We start from the raw sequence: 24,512 nt of genomic DNA, 5'->3' as shown, positions 1-24,512 counted from the left end.
ACAAATTCCAAAACAGGACCACTGAATCAAAAATATATTTGTCATTCAGAGGAAAAAGGATGTTTCCTAGGTCTGGGGCTTCAGCATCTAAGTGAATAATAGTGCTATTACTTGAAATGGGGAAAAGGAGGAAAACCATGCTTTAGAGGATAGAAAGGAGTTTGATTTTGAACGTATTAAGCTTAAGTTATCTATGGGACACTCAAGGCTACTGGATATAAAAATCTGAGACTCAGGAAAGAGATGGCTGGAGACACAGATATGAGAATGATCAACTTAAACATGATAACTAGAACCTTGGGAATGACTGAGATTATCAAGGAGGAGAGAGAAAGAGAGAAAGAAAGTGAAGTCGTTCAGGCGTGTCTGACTGTTTGTGACTCCATGGACTGTATAGCCCGCCAGGCTCCTCTGTCCATGGGATTTTTCAGGCAAGGATACCAGAGTAGGTTGCCATTCCCTTCTCCAGGGGATCTTCCCAACCCCAGGACTGAACCCGGGTCTCCCACACTGCAGGCAGACTCTTTACCGTCTGAGCCACCAGGGAAGCCAAGGAGGTAATACAGAGTGATGTGAGAAGGCCTAATAATAGGAGAAAACGATGAAGAACATCAATCAGCTCTTTTTTAAAAAAAATTTTTTTCTTTAAAAAAACTTTTTATTTATTTTTAATGGGAGGATGATTGCTTTACAATGTTGTATTGGTTTCTGCTGTATAACAATATGATTCAGCTACAAACATATATCCCTCCACCCCACCCCCATCCCAGTCTTCAATCAGCTCTTACGTGGTCATCAGGAAGAAGATTTTCCAAAGGTGACTAGGGAAGAATGGCTAAAGAAGTGTGAACGGTAAGTAGAGGCAGGGTGGGGGTGGGGAGCAGGACAGGAAAATATGCTATCAAGGCAGTAAAGGAAAGAATGCTTCAAGAAAGAGTTTAAGGTATCAGTTGATACCCAATAATAATTAGGTTAGATAAGAAGAGTGTACTAGATCGGTCATTTGTATGTTAAAGTCATTCAGAATGATGGCAGGACTTCAGCTGGAAATCTAACCATAGGTAAGATATCAAAGTCTTTAGTGAATAAATGAAAATGCTCAAGTATTCTGATGATGATACTAAACAGGAAAGAGGAGGTACAAGACTGTGCTGTGAGCCTCCAAAAAACCTTATTCCTTAACATAGCATAACTTCCCACTCCATAGTAAAAAGGTAACAAGATGGAAATGCAGGAAGGAACCAAGAGAATACTGACCAAACTTTTTCTCTGATATACACAAAGAGATACAATATATATAAATTGCTTGGCATATAATAATAATCAATACCTGTTAGATATACAGTGATATTCCCATTCCTTAACTTTTATCATGTGGTCTTTACTACTATCCTTAGTTTCCCACAATGAAGAGAAACATCCAGTTTAAAAAGAATCTACAACTAGAAAGTGAAAATGCAATTTTCTGTAGCTGCCAAACAAAGACACTACTAAACCTTTAGGGCATAATTTTTTTTTAAGGTTCCATATTTGTTCCTTGACAAAACAAGACTTGTTAGTTCTCATAAAACTCAATATGTCCTGGTAACTTGAGACTTGTCCTATAATGCAATTATATTAAATTAAAATCTAAAAGATCTCCAGAAAAGATAACTTTATAACTTAGTGAAAATATATGTCAAATATCATTATACTGTATGAGTAATATACTAAACAACCATTAATATAAATGGAATTTTAAATGGATCCAGATTTTAAATGGATTCAAGATTACTTACTTCACTATAATTTTAAGGCAAATAAGGGAGAATTATTATAACAAACATTAAGCACTTAGAGTATGCTCAGCATATTATGTTCAATGAAGTAAAGGTTATTACTGCTTTTCTATTAGTAAATGCAGACAAACTTCACAGGAAAAATAAAAGATTTTATAAAATGATACAGAGAGGAAGTATTTATAGTACATTGTGACATATAACGACTCATAAATCTAGAAATTGACCATATGGTCTTAATTCAAAAACTTAGTGATAGAGGCATCTTAAAACCATTTTGCCTTCTTAACACTTTGGGACATAAAAAACATAAGATAATAACTTTGTGGTGACAATCTTTAATGCTACAGAAGCTACTTAAAAAAAGACTTGGGGGACATTTATGATGAAGTTTATTTAATGAAACACAGTATATCTTTCATCATGTACTTGAAGCAGGCAATTATTGGTAAATAAAGAACTGGTTCCAGTTACATCTCTTAAGCTGCCCTGTATTAGTTGCTGCTGCTGCTGCTAAGTCGCTTCAGTTGTGTCTGACTCTCTGCGACCCCATAGACGGCAGCCCACCAGGCTCCTCCGCCCCTGGGATTCTCCAGGCAAGAACACTGTATTAGTTAGATACTATGAAATCATATGCCTCTTGCCTTCAGGCACAAGGACCAACTACACAGGAAGATTCTACTCATCCCTGTGATGCAATACAGGCATCACCACACTGGAAAAAAAAAGGGCATTCTAACTCTAAAACTACATTTGTTTCTCAGAGACTGGTTTGAAGTACCTATATTTTATTAATTCTCAATCACAAAATTCACCATTCTCTCTGTCCAAAACTTTAATAATCACTAAATAATAAATACTAACTATTGACTTTTCTATTATCGTCTCTTAAAACTATGAATAGATTTTACACCTTAAATTTTGCACCTGATTGAAAAAATTCTGGTTTGTCTGGAGTACTTCATTCTGTATTCCAGACAAACCAATCACTAAGAACACATTAAACTGTGAGTAAAGTCTATCATCCACTCCATTAATATCTTTTTTAGACCTATTGAACTGTTAATTATATTTCAAAGTTTACTTAGCAATGTGAGTTCACATGGAACAAACACATGAGGCAACACTATTACTGGCCAACTCCCCAAATTTTGAGCCATGATGAGCCCCTGTGTATAATTTATTGCAATTCCAATGGTATTTCTCAGACAAAACTTAAATCATTCCATTGGCTTTTTATCAAGAAAGAAAAGAGCTCTTGGTTCTTCTGAAAAACAACTTTACTAAAACGGAATACAAAGAATAAAGCCAAGAAATATCTAATTCATAAACTATGGAAACTCTCAACTTTAGAAAAGAATGCTTCTATAAATCTAACATTCATTGATCTACTGTCATATCTTCTGCATATGCTGCAAATTTCTGACAATTCAAACCACATCACTTCATCTTCTTAATCTGCACACATTTGACATAATTTTTACCTGTAAGCCAAGGCTTCAACTAAGACAAAACCTCTTTTTATTCAGAATGTAATTTTCTGAGAACTGATATTTATAAAATTTCTCTTTAATAAATTCAAAAATGAGTCTTTTGCTGATTCTGTTAATTATATACTACTAAGGGGGAAAAACCTACCTTTTTGTAGAAATGACCCATTTTTTAGTAGAAATAATAAACCTTCTTCCTTTAGAAAAATAAAAGTAACCATTATTTCTGGTTTGCTAAAACTTACAGGAAAAAAAGTGCTTTGGTTTGTCTTCTTTTAGAATTAAAATGCTTTGGATCAAACTTAGTTATCTAAGAATGTATATTAAATAATCTATGAAAATACAGTGATTCAGAGTTCAGAGATTGGGAAGCTCAAATATTTGGAAAGTCTCAATGCTAAAAGTTGTCTTTAAGGATTCCAATCATTAAAAATCTCTTTAATATGTGCAAGTTGAGCCCTCCTCATATTCTCACCTAGACAACTGTATGCAAAATAAGAAAGCAATTTAGAAGAGAAAAACAAATATTGTTAGAGCAAGGGAAAAAATGGTAGTTGACAATAGAGAGAAGAGAAAGACTATCAAAATACACAGACAATCTGGAAATACATACCAAAGCATCTGTAGGTGAAAGGATGTGATATCTGAGATTATGGTTCAAAATAGTCCAAGTGTGGGGAGAATCAAATGAGGGGTATAAATGAGACAGGTTTGGTCATTATGGAAGCCAGATGATGGACAAAGAAGGTTTATCATAGTATTCTATGCTTGAAAACTTTGCTAATAAAAAGTAAAACAACAAAAAACAAACATGGAATTATAAGCCAACAGTCCCCAAATATTGATTAGTTATCAAAAATCTCCTAAAGGCCTTTTTTTCTGTTCTCATCTCATATGATCTCTCCACAGAATGACACTGCATCACACCTTGCTGTGAAAACTCTATTGTTTCTTGTTTCCCAAAGTTTCTGACTCCTTTCCTCTCAATCCCTTTAGATGTTTCTTCTTTCTTTGCCTGCCTCCAAAGTTTTGAAATCCTCAAAGTTCTGGACTTTTGAAACTTTACAGACAATTGGAAGGTGTTAACTATAACTAGTGCCAATAACCATCAAATTGCCATTTTCATCACTCAGGGCTTCGGAAGAGTATTTGCAATGCTGTACATTGGACTGTATTCATCACCTGGGCAAATAACAGACCCCTCACATTCTACTACATCCTCTCCTTAGCTGCAGATAAGCACTTTCAACTTTGCTTGATGTATCCACTGAGATCTCCGACTGGTACCTCAAGTTCAATATATGTTTGAAAAGAAATCCAATTCATAATCTTTTTCTACATTTCTCCACCAAAAACAGTAGTTTTCTCTTATTTCTGCTAATGGAATCCAATCAACCAGGTGTCAAAATCATGTTTTTCTGGGCCCTCCCTGTCTTCATCTACTTTCAATTCTATTCCTTCCTAATGTTGCTACTGCTGTAAGATGCCATCTGCTCTCATTACCTCTTTGCTGAGACTATTGCCAAGCCTTCCTAACTGGTTTTCTTTCCTCTTCTATCTTCTTATTTCAATCATTCGCACAGACTTGCCAGATAAGTATTCCTGAAGACTATCTCTGAAGATTTCATTCCTCTGCTCAAAAATCTTTGGATTCCCTCTGCCTAGTAAATAAATCTAAATTCTCTAACCAGATAGTCAATGCCCCTTATATTACCTATGCTCCAGTCAAACTGAACCTGATGGCATTTTATTTATCCCTCCGTGAAGACAAGGTACCCTTTTCCTTCTGTTAGCTACTGGAGCTAATTTAATGTAGGCCTTACTTCCTTCCAAAGGTTGGCTGTTTGAGAACAGGGACCATATCTTGGTACCTCCCCACAGAAAAGAACACAATAGTGTTTGTGAAAGAAGGAAAGAAAGACTTCAGAATAATACCAAAACAGTATTTCAATTCTCTTTCCTGCAGAGGTAGTCTTTCAGAATGTGTACATAAAAATAACATCTATTTATTACCTGTTATTACATTTATATCTGGGTATTGGCTTTCACACAGACCAACAGCTTTGCTATCCCTCTCAAAAGCCTCTCGAAGTTCTTTCTTGACTGCTGCCGAGCCACATAATCGGTATAGGCCTACTACCTAGAAATAAAATTATTGCCACATTACGGTAAATTGGATAAAGAGAAAATATAAGAGTACAGTATGTATAAATCACATGACTTTGGCAATCATATATTCTGATGGCATTTAATTAAAAATATCTCAAACATAAGCTTCTGAAGTCTCACCACAGACTATACTGATTGTAGTTACATAGTTTAATATAAATTTTATATTCTTTCATTTAAATTCAAATGATATACCTGTAGTGCTAGCTATAATATCTTAAGCAAAGACACAATCCCTTCCCTTTAATTTTATACACTCAACCAGTATCTCCATGGGTGCCCTTTTACATCTTTTGCTCCAGATTGAAGTAATACAGCACAACAGCTAATCAAAGGTTTTGGATTCATAAAGCCCCACACTATCACTCCTTGCTTGGTGAATTTGGGCAAGTTTTTTAATTTGTTTAATACTCAGTTTATTTTTAAAACCCAAAACCTCAGTTTATTTTTTTTAAGTATATATTTGAAATAAGGTTCCAGGAAACTATTTCTGTAAAGTTATCTTTTAAAGTTTCTTGGGAAGAAATGAAAACAAATCTAGGATTTTTTAAACTTATCAAAAGAATTGATTATAAAGCACTGAAGGAAATTCAGTGGAAATAATATATTAAAGGGGAAAATAAAACTTCTAGTTCAAAATGTATCTATGATGCTAAGACACCACTCAATCTCTCTTCAATCTACATTAAAAAGATTTGTTTTTTAAACATTGTTAGTTCAATATAAATTTACTAAGAGGAAATCAACATGGTATCTTAAAGAGAAAACAGGCTGATTAAGCAACTGGGGCCTTTTAAAAGAAAAAATCTTCATGAAAATTGAGGAAAGTGGTCGTCACCTATACTTCTACATCAAAGACTATTTAGGAAGTTCAGTCACCTTGAATTGAAAGATTGGATAAAGATATTACTTCAAGACAGAAATAAAGTGAAAACACACAATGCGATCCCTAAGGATCTGAACTAGAAATCATTTAAAAATATTAAAAATGATCTAGAGGAAGAAAGCAAATGAAATTTACAGGTTTACTTATGACACTAACCTCTTATGAATTATTAAATAACTGATAGACTACACTACAAAAGGTGAGTCTTAATATAGGAAAGTATCAGTAATGGATCCACAGAAATGTTATCCAAAATATTTGAGATAACAAGCACTCAGAATTAACTTAAAGATAGTAGAGAATCTACAACTATTTCTAAGAGAAGGTAGTTCAAGGTGCTGCTGAATTTGAAAGGATCAACAGGATATGGGAAACCAAGGAATGTACTAGGAATAAAATTCAAATGTCCTATTCTTCTCCACATTCACGGTATATTCACAGTGACAATAGCAGGTGTTAGTTGCAACATCAAGAGAAAGAAAATCAGAATGGCAAATGATCCAGAAAATGAAACTAAAATATTAAACAGGATCAAAGGAAACACTACAACCTTAGAAAAAACCAACTTGAGTAGAGCCCTTCTAGTGTAACAAACTTAGAGTGTCACAAAAATCTCATAAAGATGCATCCTTTTAAGCTTGAGAAAGATGCACGTAGAACAAATTAAAGAAAGTAATACTTCAATAACGAGTGATAATTTAAAGGAATGTGTTATCCCAAAAGCTGATAGTACAAACATAGTTTTTAAAAGTGAATAAAAGAAGGAAGATATACTATACATACATCAGGGAGGAATATTTTAGGATATATTCCTTAACTTCAGAGGCTGATTTCCTGAATCAAACACTTGAAGTACACGCTTGATGCCTCTAGTAAGGACAGAATCTAAACTGGATGGAACATGAGTATGATTTCTATACTAATCTTTACCCACTCGAAGCAGGAGATGTATGATAGTAGCCTTCCAAGTATTTGGAAAAATATCACAAACTATTTTAGTATCACTATCGAAACCGAATTGTCATGGTTAAAAAAAAAAAGGAATACTGACTAGAAAGGTAAACAAAATTTAAGCAGTATGCTGGTTTATAAAACACAGGCACATATCAGCCTCTTTATGTATGTGTATTGGGGTGGAACAGGGAGAAGCAAAAGAGACAAAACAAGAAAAGGTGTTTAAAAAGAACTGTTTCAAACATACAACTGTAAATCTTACTTTTTATTTCACAGGAAATAATTTCTTATTAAAATAAATCTTTCTAAACTTTATAGAAATAAAAAGCATTCCTAAAAAATATTTTCTTGGCATTTAACATCACTTACAACGGTCTTATCTACTTGCTCTTTATGAAATATTTTCAGAAAATAGACTGTAAAAGTATAGTGCTACTTGAGTTACTTATGGGGCATCCCTGGTGGCTCAGACAGTAAAGAATCTGCCTGCAGTGCAGGAGACCGGGGTTCCATCCCTGAGTCAGAAAGGTCCCTGAGAGGAGGAAATAGCTACCCACTCCAGTATTCTTGCCTGGAGAATTCCATGGACAGGCTACATTTCATGGGGTCGCAGAGTCAGACACTACTGAGCAACTAACACACATTTTAATGTACAATTGTAAAAGACTTTAGCTTTATTTAAAGCCTGTCTAACTTCTGGCTTCTCTATAGGCTCCCTGGGAAAAAATATGGAGGGAAAATAGACACCCTTAAGAAAAGAGTAACTGGACCAAAAGCTGGATTCTAAAGGCCTCACTTTCACCCAGACAACACAAACTCAACTTGATAGAATCACATATTTGAAAAAGGTTTCAAAAACTCAAAATGTCCTACCTCTCTGCTTCAGGAAGTTACTACATCTATTTTTATTAATATAAGCAGAAAAGACTCACAGAGATTAAGTGGCTTGCTCAACATCACACAATAATGGATGAGAAACCAGAATCTAAGTTTCCTGTATCTTTATACCAAACTCCATTAAGTTAGGAGGTTTCTATAGTTTCCATGTTAAATTCAAGGTAGGTTATTTAACATTTGCTTCTATATTCTTCTAAAGAAATCATATTTCAGATTTTATGGTATTCATTCTTGATATTTTTGATCAATGTTATAAATTCTGATAGCACTAAAGCAAAACACTTTAGTAATGATTCTAAGGCTTATTTTGTTTTGCAAAAGATTAGTATAAATAATTACTTGTACCTCATATTAATATCTTCAGTGATACACTGCATCTCATTGTCATTCTACAAGTATTAATGAAAATAAAGATAAGGTCTGGTGGCGGTGGTTTAGCCACTAATTCGTGTCCAACTCTTGCAACCCCATGAACTATAGCCCACCACGCTTCTCTGTCCATGAGATTTCCAAGAAAAGAATACTGGAGTGGGTTGCCATTTCCTTCTCCAGGGGATCTTCCCAATCCAGGGATCGACCCAGAGTCTCCTGTATCTCCTGCATTTGGCAGGTGGATTCTTTACTGCCTGAGCCACCAGGAAAGCCCAAAAAATAGGGTCTACCAACTGGTTAACATTTACGTGAAAGTGAAAGTATCAGTCATGTCCGACTCTTTCTGACCGCATGGACTAAGGTTCACCAGGCTCCTTTGTCCGTGGAATTCTCCAGGCAAGAATAGTGAAGTGGGTTGCCACTTCCTTCTCCAGGGGAACTTCCCGACCCAGGAATCGAACCCAGGTCTTCTGTATTACAGGCAGACTCTTTTACCATCCAAGCCACCAGGGAAGCCCATCTTGTTACAAATAGCACCAGGTTTTTTGTTTGTTCTAATGAACTGCTTTTACGTTCTTTAAAAGGAAAAGAGAATGAGATGTGCTTTTATTAGTAGGACCTCTCCTTATCCACCATGCTATCCCAAAGGTAAGACATGGATAAGCTTACGCTTTCCAAAGCATGGAACTAAGGTAGAACAGGAAATAAGGGCAGGGAGTTAATTTTAGGAGTGAAACAGGGTTATAAGATCCACTGTTGAACTCTCTATCAAAGGAAAGTCAAACCATGCAGAAACATTCCTTAAATGAATTAGTCTTAGTCCATGTTATTAGCTCTGGCTTTCCCTAGGAATGTCACTGTAAAATGCCGTATCTTCATCTCAAAGTATCCATGCAGCCCTGCATCAAACATAAAGAACCATCTAGCATGCTTCCAATCATTGACAACACAGGTTAAGGCATAAATTATATCCTAAACAATAATGTAATAAAAATAAAGAATAGGAATGAGAAAAAGTCTAAATTAGATTTTTTAAACTTACCTTGAACTCCTTCTCCTAAGACTTACTATAAATAAATTGAATTAATTACTCAAATAGGTAGATAAGGGGGCAATAGAGAAACACAGTAAACTAATACCTGACAGCCTCTCTTTTCAATTTCCATAATACATTTCTGAATCAGGAGTGGTACCATCAAGCCTATATTTTCTTTCTCTACAACTTTTCGAATATCAACACCAAATATTACTGGCTCGCGATTTATATCTAGCCCATGAAGTGAATTCTCCCACTGTTCCAAAAGAGTCACTTTCACGTAAATAAGTCCTCTAGGTTCAAGTTTGACAGCCAGCTGATGTGTCTTTGTCACTCGGAATAAGGTGGGAAGAACAACAGTTCCATGACAACACACTCGGTTTTTCCTTGGAGTGGGTTCCCAACTAAACACTACTAATTTCAAATGCTGTGCATTTTCAATTTCTATGTTGAAAGTGTGATCCATGTCTAAAAACGTTGTTCGACATGTGAGCAAAGCTGTTCTGGCTTTGTTCACTGAATCTACCTGAATTGCACAAAAGACATCTTTTGAGTCTATCCGAGGTGGTTTTAAATCCTCAGCACCATAGAAGTGCACACTCATGAGCCCAGATATGTACTGTGAACACTTAGGTTGATCAGAAAAGCTGTAATGTCTAAAAGCATCAATGTCTATTTCATTCTTGCTGCCGCTATTTGGAATTATGTCTTTTCCTTTTGCAAATTTGTTTTCAGATCCATATTTGCTAGATTTGGCTATCAGTTCAGGTGAATCTCCATCACTGAGGTAACCACCTTTGCAGGAATACTTAGAACTCACGGAGGTTTTCTTCTGATAGCTGGGCTGAGAAGACACACTGGTATCAAGATGGTACCGACTTATCACATTCCTCTTAGCAGCTGTGGTTGTATTCCCAGAAGGTAGAATAACAGCATGATGAATCTCTTGACAGTTACATTTAGACAAAGAAGGAGTATTATCTGGACTGTTCGCATAATTCAAGGTTCCTTTAACACTCAGTTTTCGGCTAAGTTCTGGCAACTTTTTCATTTTCATGGAAAGTTTCCTCACAGTTCGTGGAGATTTTATTTTATCCGGGAAAGACCAATTCATTGAACTGCCTTTTTTCACTGGGCTAGGGCTTGGTGAAGACGGTTCCATAACTCCCAAATCAGTCTTGTTTGTAGCAGCTACACTCCCAGGACCTTGAAAAAAATAAATAAATAAGGTGATATGTTTCGATTTCTTTTTACTTTATAAACCACAAACTTAACAAGCTCTCATATGGACAGAAATTCTTCCCTGTTTCATCTTAATGGTGAGGTTTAGTCAAAAGTTTAGCTGAATTCCCATTACCAAGTTTAAGCAGAATATCAAGATCTACAAAAGGCTTATGGTGGAAAGAAACATCTCCCTCCTCATCTGCTTTTCTATTCTGAAGGTTTGGAAGAAAGGTAATATAGGTTCCTTTTAATCTGTCCCACGGCAATATACTTATAACTGTAAATAGTGGATATCAAAGAAAACTAGGAAAGTTTTCTATTTTAATGTGTTCGCCAATTTTCACATTTCCTACTTTAATATATTTATTTAGAAATTTCACCTATTATGAGAATGATTGATAAAATGCATTTTCTTATAATTTTCAGTTTCTATAAAGAATAAAGTGTAAGATGCTTTCAATTTTTTCTCCACAAAAATTGCTTTATTTTTTTCTGAATGTCAAAGTAACTCAGGCTTACAATAAAAAGTTTTTCTAGAAATTTAAAAAGCACAAATAAATAACAGTCCATATCACCAAAAGATTAATCATTGTAAAACTGCACTACCAGGAGATTAATCATGGTAATATAGCAGTGAAAATTATATTAAAAGTAGCTCCAACTCCTTGCGACCCCATGGATTGTAGCTTACCAAGCTCCTCTGTCCATGGGATTTTCCAGGCAATAGTACTGGAGTGGATTGCCATTTCCTTCTCCAGAGGATCTTCCTGACCCAGGGATCGAACCCGGGTCTCCCACATTGTAGACAGATGCTTTACCGTCTGAGCCACCAGGGAAGTCTATTACTATTATTAAATTATAATATTTATTATTAAAAATAATACCAGTCAACTTTTACTGAGCTAGACAAAAGTATGAAAACTTAATTTAATAATTAATATGCACGGAACCTCATTTAACTCTCATAATAACCTTATGAGTTAAGATACCATTCTCCAAATGAGGAAACTGATGCATGAGCTGTCTAATTTGTCTAAAATCACTTCTGGTAAGGGGAAGAATAAGGACTCATATCTGAAAACAGGCTTTCAGGATCTGTGCTCTAAAATACTATACTTGCAGTCTCTCCATCTTTTTAAACATTTTTCTGTCCATACATATACATCAAATTGACTTTCAAAGACCTTTTTTCAACTATTATTAAGAAGTTAAAGCATTCCACTTAACCTTAAACTTTTAATTCTCAGTTAAAAAAAAAAGGATGTGTAAAGGCTAATCAATTTCATTGAAAATCTGAATATTTCCTAGTAAGTTTTCAAATTAATAGAGCAAATTGAAAGTAGCTTCTAAAAATGTAATATATAAATTTAAACTGTGCTTTTAAAGAAAAACATAGTATTATCCCAATTGTTTAAAATTTAAATTAATTTTTCATACTTTATCTAATTATTCCTTATAAGGATCCTTAACGACCCTAGTACCAGAGGCTACTCTATGTAGTACATTTGACAATTAAAATAAGAAAAGTGTTTATTCATTTCAAAAAATCAATAGATTAAATGACCTTTCTTCAAAGTATTAAAATAGTCTAAATAGTCCTCTCTCCATCCTTCTCTATGTGTCCTATTGACAAAATAGTTTCTTCATAGAGAAAGGACTATTCTAAGTATGCCTGTTGGGCTTCTCTGGTACGTAACTAATAAGAAATGGAGTGTTTAATAAACTAGACAAAGCATTCTCTTATACTGTAAACTGTAGTACAATTCTACTGGTTTACTGGTCTAAAATATTCTACAGTAATCAGAGTCTTGCTGTAGCATACCATCTATCTATTTTGTCATGGCCTAAAGAAGCTACCCAGTATATAAAATTGTTCTAGGTTTTATTAAATAAAGAGTAAATCTAATATAAAGACTTTTTTTTAAACACATTTCTACTGCAGGCAAGACTGAATTTATTGAAACAAAAAAGCTTTGTTTTTATAAAATCCAAGAGCTGAAATATGACAAATCAAGTTCAACATTCACTTAAAATTAAACCACAATTATACTAATCAAATCACAGATTAGCTATAGCTTATAAAGAAAGAAAAGAAAAGTGAAGTCGCTCAGTCATGTCTTTGCGGCCCCATGGACAGTAGCCTGCACCAGGCTCCTCCATTCATGGGACTTTCTAGGGAAAGCAAAAAAGGAAAAATCTTTCAATATAAATTTATGAACCAGACTAGGATCAATTGAAACTGGCACATTCCCTTCAGCACCTAGAACAGTAAATGGCACATAGCAGGAACTAAATGTTTATTGAATAATTGAATTAACCAATTGTTAGTTGCCTGTAAACTATAAACTTTTTAGGAAATACAATATAGAAATTACCTATAACAGTTACCAGCTGTAAAGACCAAGTAAAGATACTATTAATAGTAATCAATCTTAATGAAGCAAAACAGATCATGATAAAGATCACCACAGTAGTAGTGGAAACATTCTATTAACATCTAACAATAAGGAACCAGTCAAATAGGGCACATCAACCCAATTAAATACTATAAAAATTGGGGAACAATAACATTCATCGACATGTAAGAATGGGGCTTCCCTCATAGTTCAGTTGGCAAAGAATCTGCCTGCAGTGCAGGAGAGCCACGTATGATTCCTGGGTCAGGAAGATCCCATGGAAAAGGAAATGGCAACCCACTCCAGTATTCTTGCCTAGAGAATCCCATGAACAGAGAAGCCTGGCAGGCTACAGTACATGGGGTCACAAGAGTCAGACTCGACTTAGCGACCTTTCTGATCATATTAAAACAAAAAAAGATTATATAAATAAATTGTCTAAATATCTCCTCTGGTCAACATAGTAATGTACTTGTTACAACAGTAAGCTTAAGAGAAGAATAACAGTAAGAAAGGAGACATAATTCACATCCTTCTGTACTTTCAAATTTGGGTGGTTGTTTTTGTTTTTTCGGTAATGTCTGTCCTCTTAACAGATTCACAATTTGCGACAAACATAAAATAATAAAGTTTAAAGACAGTAACTTAAAGTGTATCTCACTTGACATACACTGACTTTCTAACACTGCTCCTATACTTAATGCCCTCTTGCCTTTTCTGCACCATTCCACACCCATCACGATCTGTCTGCCCTTCTCCTGCAAGCTTTCCTCATCACTCCACCTGGATCTCAACCTGTGTTTCAAACTATTATTTTATATACCATTTATTACTCTTCACAGCCACATTACAAAAGAAACACACAGTCACTGTGGAAAATCAGTTTACACTTAGATATGCACACACACAAAAAAATTTTAATCCCAACACTGGGGGTTGGGGGTGGGGGAGTCAGGTATTAACATTTCCAGTATAGCTTTTTATTGTTTCTTTCAAAATTAACATCATATACTTCACACTGTTTTTTAACTTTTTTTTTTCATATCAATGTAACATTTACTCCTTCTCCTCACATCCCTGAGAAAAGGATCCAAATGCAAGTAGTTTATTTGTAAAGTAAAAAGATATCAGCAAGAAAGTGAGAAAATTCAGGAGAAAATTCAAGGTGAATTATCAAGCCTGCTACCACTAAGGGTAACTAGAGCTTAATTTCATGAGAAAACTGGGAAAAAAATGTAGAATTATCCCAACAAGGGTGGAGAGAGCTGGTGTAGGCCTACACCAACTCCTGTCAATCAGGAGTTGAAGGGCACTCTCAGGCTGACCTGCAGGAGACTCCCTAACACTTTGGAAGGAGTCCTCCAAGTAGAAATGCAGATAATGATGTTTGGAAGTAGGCTGCCACCATTTAAATAAATAACAACACCTAACGTATATGGACAAGTACTAACAATACCTGCTACACTCCACATAGTTGAATATTCTGTTATCATTTGAAATTTTCTAAATTAAAATGCCTTGATATAAAATAGAACTGCTTTCTAAACAACACTTTATAATTGCAACTAAAAGTGTTTAGGGTTTCCCTTATAGCTCAGTTGGTAAAGAATCTGCCTGCAATGCAGGAGACCCTGGTATGATCCCTGGATTGGGAAGATCCACTGGAGAAGGGATAGGCTACCCAGTATTCTTGGGCTTCCCTTGTGGCTCAGCTGGTAAAGAATCTGCATGCAATGTGAGAGATCTGGGTTCAGTCCCTGGGTTGGGAATATCCCCTGGTGAAGGGACAGGCTACCCACTCCAGGATTCTGCCCTGGGTCTCAAAGAGTCAGACATGACTGAGAGAATTTCACTTCACTTCAAAAGTGCTTATGCTCTGTTTTCTGGGTACTACATCTGGGACTAAATTTAAAAAGAAGCACAACAGAAATCAAAGAAGAATAAAACCATTAGGTTGAACTATATGAAATATCAGGTTTTTTTCAGGTCAAAAGCTGTTAAATATTGTCAATTTCATATGGTTCAACCTAATATATATTCAGTTACTTCCTTTCTGGGTTCCGTATCTATTGTAGCACCTATTTGCAAAATATTTACTTTCACCTCTGGTCTCTTTTTCTCTTCTTCTTTTCCTTTGTTTCTGAGGAAATGTAGGCACAAAAGTGAAAACTAATGACTACTAGTATACTGAACACAGAATTTTTCACCTGTGGCCAGGCTAGGTGTGAATGAATGAATACATGAAGGAAGCAAAACAAGACATACACAAAGAATACATCTTTTCCAGTCCCCGTGACTCCATTCTTTCAACTAAGGGAAAGGTGATTACTGCCTCGATGGACAGACATTATTAAACCACACCATACACACTAAAAGTTGGTGTAGGATTCCAGCTCCTGCACCCCTTACAAAACCAAGTCTGTGATAGGAATAATTAAACCAGCATGTACATAAAAGTGTTTATAAATCTTTTTGAGTTTTAGTTTCATGAAAATACACTCACATTGTAAGGAAAGGTTCAAGGCTACAATAAACATCTATACTTAGTTTTAGATACTGCCAAAGAATTGAAAATGAAAGAAGAAATGGCAGATATACGATCATCTTTACCTGAAAAAGGAGATTTCAACATGGGACTGTCCTCTATAATTATACGTTCTTGCATCTTGTGTCTATGCCTTTGCTTGTACTGCTGCACAAACTCTGTGGGACAGATGGAATCTACAGGATTTATCTCGTTTGACTGTGCGGTCTGAACATCGCCTGTGTGTTCAGAAGAGCAGAGCAAGTCTTCAGTGTACTGCTCTGCTTTCATTAGGTTACTGCCAGATAATACTCTCAAACTGACATCAGGAAACTTCAGAACAGCAGAGTCTGTCTCACCAAAACTCAAGGCATTTGAAATACCAAAGTCATCATCCTCAGGAATGGGGTTGTACCATATTTCTCCTTCATCATCTGCATCATTTTCCTCATTAAAGTCTAATGAACAGTTTCTTGATAATGAAGAATTTGTAGCATTACACACCATATACGTACAATATTCTTCAGATGATTTGAGAAAAGGTTGTGACAGCTGCTGTTTAGGTAGAGAAATAGGTGAAACAGATAAATGACTTATATCTTGGCATTTCCTATTTTCTTCTTCCAAATTAAAAGATCTCAGAGTACTTTGATATAGCCAATTGCGTTTCTTTGACACAGTGATGCTGTTAAGTGGCTTATGACCCCTGAAGCCAATATTATCCTTCAGATCCTTAAGTTCGTTTCTCTTCATTGAAGACTCACAGACATTTTCAAATAAATCTGTTTCAAAGAAAAAAAGAAGATAGAATATAATACCTCACATACCAAGAAAGACATGTCACTTTAGACCAGTTATTAAAATACTATTTTTAAAAAGATAAAAAGAAAAAAAGTGTAATATTAATCACATTCAGAGACTAAACTTAAATAAGAAAAACTTTGGATTTTCCACTAAACATGATTTCTATTATTTAGTTATCAGGTACCGTAAGAATTCTTAAGAAAAACGATAAACAAACTTTGAAACCACCTTTATAAATATCATAGGGCTAAGCAAAACATATTTTATAAAAAGCTTGTATAGAATGCTTGGTACACAGCATGCCTTTAATATGAGTAACTTTCAACTCACTACTACAAGAACTTTAGAAACTACAAAGTAATATTATTACCTTTTCACAGAAAGATTAATAAAATCTTTAAAAAATAAATCTAAAGATTGAATAAATCTTTCAAAATAAATGTATCTCATTTATTACTAAGTATCTTACTGATTATTGAAATTTCAAAATAACATTTGTTTTCTAACCACATAATGCAGTAGAAACTCATACAGAGTTTAAGTTCTAAATATCTAGAGCAAAAATAAAAATTAAAAATCCCTAGAAGGCCCTTGATTAGGACTAAGTATCCTGTCTCACAATAAACACAACACAGCTATATTACAGATAGGCACAAGCTTAAGTAGCAAGAATACAAGAATGAACAAAATGGTCCCTGCCCTTAAGGAATTCACAGCCCAATGTAGAACATCAAATACTTAGATATGTGCATGTATTAATATAATGGATAAGACTCTAAAAATGTATAACATTAATTACATATAAAGGGGCAAATTTCTACACTTCCAAAAAGTCACATAAAGCCGGCTTCAGTGATAGTCAATAAATTAAATATATATTGTCCATAGTGGAAACAGTGTCAGACTTTATTTTTGGGGGCTCCAAAATCACTGCAGATGGTGACTGCAGCCATGAAATTAAAAGACACTTACTCCTTGGAAGAAAAGTTATGACCAACCTGGACAGTATATTCAAAAGCAGAGATATTACTTTGCCGACTAAGGTCCGTCTAGTCAAGGCTATGGTTTTTCCTGTGGTCATGTATGAATGTGAGAGTTGGACTATGAAGAAGGCTGAGCGCCGAAGAATTGATGCTTTTGAACTGTGGTGTTGGAGAAGACTCTTGAGAGTCCCTTGGACTGCAAGGAGATCCAACCAGTCCATTCTGAAGGAGATCAGCCCTGGGATATCTTTGGAAGGAATGATGCTAAAGCTGAAGCTCCAGTACTTTGGCCACCTCATGTGAAGAGTTGATTCATTGGAAAAGACTCTGATGCTGGGAGGGATTGGGGGCAGGAGGAGAAGGGGACGACCGAGGATGAGATGGCTGGATGGTATCACCGACTCGATGGACGTGAGTCTGAGAGAACTCTGGGAGTTGGTGATGGACAGGGAGGCCTGGAGTGCTGCGATTCATGGGGTCGCAAAGAATCGGACACGACTGAGTGACTGAACAGAACTGAACTGAACTGAACTGATGCTAATTTACTATGCATAAATAATTAAAACAAAACCATATTTCTAATTTTAAGATCATGCCAGGTTTGTAAACTATGGTCTGTGCTACTTTGAGTGCATAGACGGTTGATTCATTTTAGTATTACAGCAAGTAAAATATAGTAGTCTAGTAACAGAGAGTGATAAAAACATATTAAACTTTGAGGAACTTAACAACAACCAAAAAATTTGGTTCATGTATAATAAAGGTTTTCAGTAACCTCCCTTCTACTGAAAAAAATCATTTGAAAATGTAAATTTGCCCTTTTTATAACCCTAAATGTTACCTAATCAAGCAGATTAATTTAAAAACAAAACAAAGCCTTAAATACAAACTGGGCTTCAAGTTCAATTAGTTCCAGAGGCAAGAAGAGAGGAACAGACTTAGAAGGGAAGAAATCTCCCATGAATGCCTACTATGTCAGATATTTATTTACTCAATAAATATTTACTGAGTGCCTATTATGTGGCAGGAACAAGAGATAAAGCAATAAGAAAGCCCTTAACCTCCTTTAACCCACTACAGTAATCCTGAGACAGGCTGAATTAGTTCCATAAGCTTCAAACATATGAGGAATATGGTCAAGGTGCTAGCCCTAGGATTCAAACTTAAGTCTGTCTTTAACTTATATGCAGAGTACATCATGAGAAACGCTGGGCTGGAAGAAACACAAGCTGGAATCAAGACTGCCGGGAGAAATATCAATAACCTCAGATATGCAGATGACACCACCCTTATGGCAGAAAGTGCAGAGGAACTAAAAGGCCTCTTGACGAAAGTAAAAGAGGAGAGTGAAAAAGTTGGCTTAAAGCTTAACATTCAGAAAACAAAGATCATGGCATCCGGTCCCATCACTCCATGGGAAATAGATGGGGAAACAGTGGAAACAGTGGCTGACTTTATTTTGGGGGGCTCCAAAATCACTGCAGGTGGTGATTGCAGCCATGAAATTAAAAGACGCTTACTCTGTGGAAGGAAAGGTATGACCAACCTAGACAGTATATTGAAAAGCAGAGATATTACTTTGCCAACAAACCATGCTCTCACCTGTCTCCCCTACAGCATGCCAGCTACTAAAAGTAGGGAAGTAGGTGACCCTCTCTGAACATGATGATAGTATCAACCCAATTAACCTTATAGGGTGGCTCCTAGGACTAAGTAAGGTAATGTTTAAAATACTTTGAAACTATATAGTACTACTCAGAAAAGTCAAGTAACTTGCCTGAGATCACCTATTGGTAAATGGAAGAGGCAGCACTCAAACCGATGACAAAGTCTACATGAGTACACCTGGACTACTACCAAAGGATACCCACCTCCACTCTCTCAGAATCTAATATGCAAACATTTAATAGATAGTCAATAAATATCTTGAATTAATTTAATTTACTTTAATCAATGAAACCTGAAGATTCAAGAGTTTGGTTCTGTCTCCTTTACACTTAAAATTAACAACAGCTTTTCGCAACGGGTTTGCCGCCAGGACACAGGTGTCGTGAAAACCACCGTTAAACCTAAGCCAAAATGGGAAAGGAGAAGACCCACATCAACATCGTTGTCATTGGGCACGTAGATTCAGGGAAGTCTACCACGACTGGCCATCTGATCTACAAATGTGGCGGGATCGACAAGAGAACAATTGAAAAGTTCGAGAAGGAGGCTGCCGAGATGGGAAAGGGCTCCTTCAAATATGCCTGGGTCTTGGACAAACTGAAAGCTGAACGTGAGCGTGGTATTACCATTGATATCTCCCTGTGGAAATTTGAGACCAGCAAGTACTATGTTACCATCATTGATGCCCCAGGACACAGAGACTTCATCAAAAACATGATTACAGGCACATCCCAGGCTGACTGTGCTGTCCTGATTGTTGCTGCTGGTGTTGGCGAATTTGAAGCCGGTATCTCCAAGAACGGGCAGACCCGTGAGCATGCCCTTCTGGCTTACACCCTGGGTGTGAAACAACTAATTGTTGGCGTTAACAAAATGGATTCTACTGAGCCACCCTATAGCCAGAAGAGATACGAGGAAATTGTTAAGGAAGTCAGCACCTACATTAAGAAAATTGGCTACAACCCCGACACAGTAGCATTTGTGCCAATTTCTGGCTGGAATGGTGACAACGTGCTGGAGCCAAGTGCTAATATGCCATGGTTCAAGGGATGGAAAGTCACCCGTAAGGATGGCAATGCCAGTGGAACCACCCTGCTTGAAGCTCTGGATTGCATCCTGCCACCAACTCGCCCAACTGACAAACCCTTGCGTTTGCCTCTCCAGGATGTCTATAAAATTGGTGGTATTGGTACTGTCCCTGTGGGTCGTGTGGAGACTGGTGTTCTCAAACCTGGCATGGTGGTAACCTTTGCTCCAGTCAATGTAACAACTGAGGTGAAGTCTGTAGAAATGCACCATGAAGCACTGAGTGAAGCCCTTCCTGGGGACAATGTGGGCTTCAATGTCAAGAACGTGTCTGTCAAAGATGTCCGTCGTGGCAATGTGGCTGGTGACAGCAAAAATGATCCACCCATGGAAGCTGCTGGCTTCACAGCTCAGGTGATTATTTTGAACCATCCAGGCCAGATCAGTGCTGGATATGCACCTGTGCTGGACTGTCACACAGCTCACATTGCTTGCAAGTTTGCTGAGCTGAAGGAGAAGATTGATCGTCGTTCTGGGAAAAAGCTGGAAGATGGCCCTAAATTCTTGAAATCTGGTGACGCTGCCATCGTTGATATGGTTCCTGGCAAGCCTATGTGTGTCGAGAGCTTTTCTGATTATCCTCCCCTGGGCCGTTTTGCTGTGCGTGACATGAGACAGACAGTTGCTGTGGGTGTCATCAAAGCAGTGGACAAGAAGGCAGCTGGAGCTGGCAAGGTCACCAAGTCTGCCCAGAAAGCTCAGAAGGCTAAATGAATATTATCCCCAATACCTGCCACCCCAGTCTTAATCAGTGGTGGAAGAACGGTCTCAGAACTGTTTGTCTCAATTGGCCATTTAAGTTTAATAGTAAAAGACTGGTTAATGATAACAATGCATCGTAAAACCTTCAGAAGGAAAGGAGAATGTTTTTGTGGACCATATGTTTTGTGTGTGGCAGTTTAAGTTATTAGTTTTTAAAATCAGTACTTTTTAATGAAAACAACTTGACCAAAAATCTGTCACAGAATTTGAGACCCATTAAAAAAAGTTTAATGAGAAAAAAAAAAAAAAAAATTAACAACAGTCCTGGACCTGTATCCAGAAAAGACGAAAACTCTAATTCAAAAAGAAACATGCAGCTTCATTTTCATAGCAGCACTATTTACAATAGCCAAGATATGGAAGCAATCTAAGTGTCCATTGACAGACGAATGGATAGGGAAGATATAGTGCATACATATGCAATAGAATATTACTTAGCCATAAAAAGAGTGAAATAATGCCACTTGTGGCAACATGGATGGACCTTTAGATTATCATACTAAGTGAAATAAGTCTAACAAATATAATATGCTACCACTTATACGTGGAATCTAAAAAAATGATACAGGGACTTCCCTGGTGGTCGAGTGGTTAAGAATCTGCATGCCAATGCAGGGGACATGGTTTCAATCCCTGGTCCAGGAAGATCCCACATGTCCTGGAGCAACTAAGTCCATATGTAGGCTTATGAAGAGAAGCCCACACTCACTGCAACTCGAGAAAGCCCACCTGCAGCAACGAAGACCCAGCACAGCCAAAAATAAAAAATTTTTAAATTAAAAACAATTTTTAAATGATACAAGTGAACTTTTATTTCTAAAACAGACTCACAGACACAAACTTCTGATTACCAAAGGGGAAGGAGAGATGGGATAAATTAGGAGTTTGCAATTCTGGCTGGAGAGTGATCTGCAATTGATCTGAAGTTGAGAAAGATAGCTTTAAGAAACACTGGGAATTGAACTAGAGGGCACCACTATAGAAGCACTTCTTTATTCTACTCATCTTTTCCTCTGTGCCTTTTTCGTCTTTTCCTCTCTTATGCCTCCTCCTTACTTTCAGAGAACTAAAAACAGTCTCAAAGTTCCCTTCTCTACTTTTCTATCCCCAAAGCTAGCATGTAGCATTTTTCTTAAGAGTTTTTATTGTTCCTAAAGTGGTGTCCTCTGGTTCAATTCCCAGTGTTCCTTAAGGCTGTCTTTCTCAACTTCAGATCACTATCCAGCCAGAATCTTAATGACTTGGGACAGGCAATATTTTCACAAAGCTTGCTTGCCTTTCTCTTGGTAACAGCTAAGTGCCAGGTATGGTACCAAACGGATTATCTTTTTTCACCTTCACAGCAGCCTGAAGACTGGGGCTATGCAAGGTTGAGTAACTTGTCCAAAGTCATAAGCCTGGTAAGTGGTAGATTTGATCAGAAACCCAAAATCTCTATTCTACTAGCCATTACATTATATGGCCTCCTCTCTTGCTGATTCTAAAATCTTTTACTTTTATTGGTGCAAGGTAAGACCAACACAGAGAGAGCTGCTTATACTTGTCATAGATAAGTAGTAAGTATAAGTTCATGCTTACAAAACTGAAGCAGAAGGACTTCCCTGGTGGTGCAGTGGTTAAGAATTCACCTGCCAATGGAGGGGACATGGGTTCAGTCCCTGGTCTGGGAAGATCCCACATGCCGGAGCAACTAAGACAATGGGCCATAACTACTGAGCCCTCATGCTGCAACTACTGAAGCGTGTGAGCCTAGAGTCCATGCTCCACAACAAGAGAAGCCACCACAATGAAAAGGCTGCTCACCACAAGTACAACAGCAAAGACCCAGCACAGCCAAAAAACAAACAAAAAAAAACTGAAGCAGAAAGAGGTCAAGCGCTTTGCTCTAATAAAGGGGTTAGTATAAGTATCAAGTGCCAGAATAAAGTAGAATGCTTTTTCAAAACATTTAACAAAATATCAAGATAGGTGATTGGAGGTACTGAGAATTACAGAGCCTTACTATTCTAAAAATGTATACCAAATAACATCTATACTGGCAGTTTGTTAAAATGTAGAACCTCAAAGTCCCACCCTCATACATATTAAACCTTCATTTTAACAACCAATAGAGATTCTCAAAACATTAAGGACCATTTAGAAATGTAGGACTTTCAAAAAGCAACACAACACTGTTTTCTGCTGAATTTGTCATTCTCAGTGTTTTCCTGCCACCAGCAACTCTGATGTTTTATGGCACTCTTCCCAAAACAAAAAAACAGAAACTAAAACATGGACCTGCTTGCTTCTGGGGCCACGACAGCAGAATTTCTAACAGAAGGATTTAGATGTAGAAGACAGACAAAAATTACTTGCCTACATAGTTTTACTAGTCTTGAAAGGGCTAATGCATGAAAGAATTTATTGGAAAAATCCATAAAGAAAATATAACTCATAAAGTTACAAAAATGGAGCTACATATATTTCAGAAAACAGAATTAGTAGGAATCTGCATTGTCAACTTCAATTTAAGATATAATGCACAAGATCATACCAGCTATTTAATACTACCTGTTACCTGCCCTAATGTTTCTTCTTTCACAGATCACGGAACAAGAAGAGTAGAGTCAAAGTAGGCTAATTGTTTTTTAAAGCAGTAAGGCCAAGCTAGCTCAACTTGGTGCTCAACTTGGAAAATAAACTTTTCCATTTATTTCTGAGTACTATCTGCTAATTAAATTTATAAAGACTTATAATGAAGTATAGTCAGTAAATAAATTTAAATTCCCTTTTACAGCTTGCAGAAACTTAACAGTATTTACTATGGAATGACTTTAGATTTCTCAATTAATCATCTCAACTAGTAACAAACTGGCCAATCTGTGAACACTACATTTTGCATCAAATCACTGGCAGCATTGTAATATCAAAAATTTTAATGATTCTTAATAGGAGCCAGAAATCAAAACAGAAAACCACTTTGGCTTCCATTTGTCATATGGTCTCAAAAACTTCCAAAACACCTATGTAGACTAGGTATCTCTATCCCCCAATATAGTCGTTTCATGTTATAAATTCTAACTATAACTGTATTTTGAAAAATCACAAATCATATTGTATAGCAAAATGTGATAGAAACCTTTAGGCTATTTAACATCTTTATACAATCAAGAATGTACTGCTTCATCAGGACTGCCTGGTTAATTTTTTAGAAAACATGATTAAAAACAGAATCCAAGTAACCAATTTGAACTAATTAAAGGTAAAAGTGTAAAGTGGATATAGCAATTGATTCTATTCTAGGAGTCCCTCAACTTTTTTGCTACTTTGAGGAAGTTACTTATTTCCCATCTCCTCAATCCAAGCAATTTAAGAGAATTAATTAGATCAAACCTCTAAGGAAATTTAGAGTCCCTTTGCTTGTGTGTGTGCTCAGTCACTCAGTCATCTGACTCTGAGATCCCATGAAATTCTCCAGGCAAGAATACAGGAGGGGGTGTCATT

At 36.4% G+C, this 24,512-nt stretch overlaps 2 protein-coding genes across 2 annotated transcripts in view; one reads left to right on the top strand and one right to left on the bottom strand.

Annotated features, from left to right (window-relative positions):
* The window catches only part of SYDE2 (synapse defective Rho GTPase homolog 2), a 40,287-nt gene that overhangs the window by 11,975 nt on the left and 3,800 nt on the right, over nt 1–24,512 (bottom strand). Inside the window, exons 2-4 of the mRNA XM_052637303.1 lie at nt 15,813–16,508; nt 9,686–10,788; nt 5,282–5,408 (exon numbers count right to left, since the gene is read on the bottom strand). Coding sequence (XP_052493263.1) covers nt 5,282–5,408; nt 9,686–10,788; nt 15,813–16,508 — 1,926 coding nt within the window. The remainder of the gene's footprint in view (nt 1–5,281; nt 5,409–9,685; nt 10,789–15,812; nt 16,509–24,512) is intronic.
* Nucleotides 19,538–21,243, top strand: LOC128044891 (elongation factor 1-alpha 1-like). The gene has a single exon (XM_052637304.1). The coding sequence runs from the start codon at nt 19,593–19,595 to the stop codon at nt 20,979–20,981; it is 1,389 nt and encodes a 462-aa protein (XP_052493264.1). The 5' UTR covers nt 19,538–19,592; the 3' UTR covers nt 20,982–21,243.

Source organism: Budorcas taxicolor, chromosome 3 (genome assembly GCF_023091745.1).
Source record: "Budorcas taxicolor isolate Tak-1 chromosome 3, Takin1.1, whole genome shotgun sequence".
Lineage (NCBI taxonomy): Eukaryota > Metazoa > Chordata > Mammalia > Artiodactyla > Bovidae > Budorcas > Budorcas taxicolor.
Note: the sequence above shows the minus strand (reverse complement) of the source record. Positions and strands in the feature narration are given on the sequence as shown.